At 44.1% G+C, this 3,978-nt stretch overlaps 1 protein-coding gene across 1 annotated transcript; it reads left to right on the forward strand.

Annotated features, from left to right (window-relative positions):
• The first annotated feature begins 1,471 nt into the window (after positions 1 to 1,471).
• Positions 1,472 to 1,963, forward strand: LOC127339018 (defensin Ec-AMP-D2-like). The gene is made up of 2 exons (XM_051364926.2): positions 1,472 to 1,590; positions 1,685 to 1,963. The coding sequence occupies exons 1-2, from the start codon at positions 1,536 to 1,538 to the stop codon at positions 1,858 to 1,860; spliced, it is 231 nt and encodes a 76-aa protein (XP_051220886.1). The 5' UTR covers positions 1,472 to 1,535; the 3' UTR covers positions 1,861 to 1,963.
• The last annotated feature ends 2,015 nt before the right edge of the window (positions 1,964 to 3,978 follow it).

Consider the following 3,978-nt stretch of genomic DNA (forward strand, 5'->3'; position numbering starts at 1 on the left):
ATATGTTAAGATTACCCACAACGAATATATTATAGGTAGTACATCATATGTATGCAAAAAGGTTGATGTGGCAGGGCAATTAATGATGAGAGAGATGATAGTAGTATTATAGGTAGATACCGTATCATAGCCGTAATAATAGAAAATTTAATGTTAAATAAATCTTGTACATATATTGGCATTGAGATTCTACAAATCAATTAATATAAGAAAATTATGATACTACTACATGATAACATGCATTATGAACATAGTAATATATAGTAGTATCATTCATATGATACTTCTATATGATACTATGCATTGTGACTAGTCTAAGACACAAGATCTTAAATGCATAGTATCTTAATAGTTGTAGTTACATTTAATGATTTTGTATACATGTTTGCATGAGATTGGTCAATCAATTGATTTTGCCTATGATTATGTGCAAGAGTTGTATCTTGGCTAAGACTAGTCACAATGCATAGTATCACATAAAAGTATCATGTGTATGATACCACTACATGTTATTATGTCCACGATGTATGGTATCATGTAATAGTATCATAACCTTTTTATATTAATTGATTTGTAAAATCTCAATGCAGATCTATGTACAAGATGTATTTGACATTAAATTTTCTAGTACTACGTGTTATGATACGATATTTACCTATGATACTACAATCATCTCTCTCATCTTTAATTGCACTGCCACATTAGCTTTTTTGCATTCATGAGATGCATGATACTACATATGATACTCCTATTAGACTACCCACAATGGGAGTATCATAGTTAGTATCATGCATCACATGCATGCAAAAAGCTGATGTATCACATTAATAAATGAAGAAAGATATTGTAGTAGTATCATAGGTAGATATTGTATCATAGCACGTAGAACTAGAAAAATTAATGTCAAACCAATCTTGTACACACTTTTGCATTGAGATTCTACAAATCACTAAATATAATTAACTTATGATACTACTACATGATACTATGCATTGTGAAGATAGTATCACACACTAGTATCATATGCATGATACTACTATATGATACTCCCCATTGTGACTAGTCTTATGGGTAGTGTAAGATACAACACCAATCTTTTTTTTCTCATTTAATAGTGCCACATAAAAAATTACCTAGGATACCGCGCTAAGAGACTTCCATTGTGAAAGGCCTCATATTAAATCAATGTCCATGAAAATCTAATTTGGGACACATGCCCTAGATATCACAATGCATCAATAAATTGCCATAAGTAAACATCTCATCTACTCAAACTTGTTATTAATTGTATTTAATGAGTTCCTTCATTAAACACAATCAATATTTTGTACTAAATAGACAACTCCTACTGCATTTAGGATGATCACTATGGATGTAACAAATAGTACTCTTTATTGATCCACTCAAGGGTAAGTGGGAGTATCTATAAAGAGGTCATACAACTAACAAGCTTAAGCCCCTCCCCCTCATGTGTTTCCCTCGTAGCACATCATACAATCGAGCGTGATCATCCTCATCTTCAATACGAAATAGCTATGGATCTGTCCATGAAGCTTTGCGTGGCCCTTCTCCTGATTCTTGTGGTCTCAGGTATGCATGGTTACTATTAAAATCCTCTCATAATTAACACTGCATGTGCCAAAACTCTGCGAGATAACTTGTTTCCTTTGTTTTGTCCGTTCAGAGGGCCATGGGTTAGTGCAGGTAGCTTTGGCAAGGGAGTGTCAATCACCGAGCCACGCATTCAAGGGGTTGTGTGCAAGCGACACTAATTGCGCGAGTGTTTGCCTCACCGAGGGTTTCACCGGAGGAAAGTGTGTTGGCTTTCGACAACGTTGTTTCTGCACCCGGAATTGCTAGATTACCCAAATGTCTTCATGCATACATGTAGATCTTATATGTATGTGCAAAGAAAAAAGCACCGATCAGTAGAGATAAATGAATAAAAGGAATTGCATCATCATATGAACCCTCGTAGTAAAAGAGATAATAATGTTTTGTACTCTTGTTGCCACTTGATCTGATCTGTCATGGTGTGATGTAGTTGCAAAAAATTGTCCCTCCAAAGGCAACCCATGGTTTAACATCGAACACAGCAGCAAGGTAGGTAATTATCTATTCCATCTATCAACAAGTAATTAGAAATAAAATTAAGATATGCACCAATCACAACCATGCTAACAAAATATGATCAGACATTCATCTCTTCTTTCGACAATACATAATTGTTAATTGGTCAAAAAAGGTTGGAGTATGATTTTAAGCCACAAAGTCGATCACTTCACCGGCGTTTTGTTGTACGAATATACAACTCCGTCAAGAATTTTGTACTTAGTTGTCCTAAATTGGTTGTGTTACATTTTTGTAGATTCGTATGTATGTACACACCTACACCGTGTATAGATGTATGTGAATCTCGATAAATCCAGATAAAAATTTTAAAACAGAGGGAGCATAAAGTATGGGTTGGAGGGAACATTAACCTTCGACAATTACAGACATATAATTACTCCAGATGGACGCGGCTTGCTTGTGCCGCGAGCGTGCGACCATCCGTGTGGCTGCAGCCACGGACGACATATGTCGAGCGGTTTGCCTCCGCACCCCTTATCTCCAGCTTTTCCGTCCGAAAAAAAGCCCCAAGAAATACAAGGCGTCCCTAACTCAGTGTCCACCGTATCCATCTACCCGTGTACCAAATCATAGAGCATCTTCAGCCATTAGAGCTCCCAGGCCAAAATCTCGCCGGATAGATGAAAATATGGTCAGGGGAGGCCCATTTTCCCAGCGGCGAGCTAGGATGGATGATTTTTTTAAAAAAATATAGACGAATTCAGACGTAACCAGATGAAATACGTTCAGACATAGGCGAAATTTAGAGATATTTAACATATATAGGACAGTTCGTACATATATAGACCGAATTCGTAATATATTTGAATTCGGCCAGAGGGAAATATAAACTAAAGCTAGAACATGACGATCTACATGTCGAAATGGCGGTAGAACGATATGTAGTCGCCATCGTCATCATCGTCGTCGCTGGAGTTGCTGGCGTCCTCGGGCGGCAGCGCCTGCTGGCTGCTCTGGCCGGCGTCTCCGTACCAATGGCTTGAACCCTGGCCAGGGTCATCGTGTGGCGGTGTTGGACGATACAGCTCGTCGTCGCTTCTCTCCTCGAGCTTGATGAGCGGCACGGGGGCGACGGGTGCGATCGGTGTGGCTCGGGCGGCACGTCGCCGTGCGGCCGCCAGGTCGAGCAACCACCTTTGCCGCTCCGCCTCCTGCCTCTCCCAGTCACGCCTGGACCAGGCAAGCGCGGCGTCCATTGGGAGGGCGTTGTCGGCGGGGACGAGGTCGGACAGCGACCTCGCGATCGCCTCGGCCACCGCCGTGTCCTCAGCCCGCTCGGCCTCCTCTTCGGTGAGCTGGGATGCGGCGGCAGCCGCTGCGATGTCCTTCTTGGACATCCTCCTCTTGCGGCCGCGCGAAGGAGAAGACGACCGTTGCCCACCCTCGCGGATGACGAGGGCGCCACTGCTCGGCGGTGGAGACGCCGGCTCATCTTGATGACCCTCAGCGTCAGGTGGAGGAGCCGACCAGCCGAACCTCGGTGGCGTCTACGAGCTCCCGTATCGGTGCGACACGGTAGGCGCCACCGGCGGCGGCATCACCAATACGGGGGAGTTTCCGCCCTCGATGTGCGCGAGCACGTTCTCGAGGGTGCGTCCAGGCCCGCTCCACCATCGGCGGCGGCCGGTGGTGTTGTTTCGCGCGGGGGGAGGGGGGCCGTCGGAGGTGGTGAGTTCACGCTCGTACCTTTGCCGGAAGAACTCCACCCATGCCTCGTAATTGTCGGGGAAGAACCTCTCCTTCGCGCGCTGCTCGTCGCTGAGGGTGACGAGCACCGCGTCGATCTCCGCCTCGAGGGCGGCGCATTCGATTGACGGCGGCGGGATCAGGACGCCCCCCGCACTC

This window comes from Lolium perenne, chromosome 3, assembly GCF_019359855.2.
Source record: "Lolium perenne isolate Kyuss_39 chromosome 3, Kyuss_2.0, whole genome shotgun sequence".
Lineage (NCBI taxonomy): Eukaryota > Viridiplantae > Streptophyta > Magnoliopsida > Poales > Poaceae > Lolium > Lolium perenne.

Excerpts from the sequence above, each read along its gene's own strand:
- LOC127339018 (XM_051364926.2), top strand. The coding sequence starts at position 1,536 with ATGGATCTGTCCATGAAGCTTTGCGTGGCCCTTCTCCTGATTCTTGTG. Across the intron at positions 1,591-1,684 it reads CCTGATTCTTGTGGTCTCAG|AGGGCCATGGGTTAGTGCAG; the intron begins GTATGCATGGTT and ends TTGTCCGTTCAG.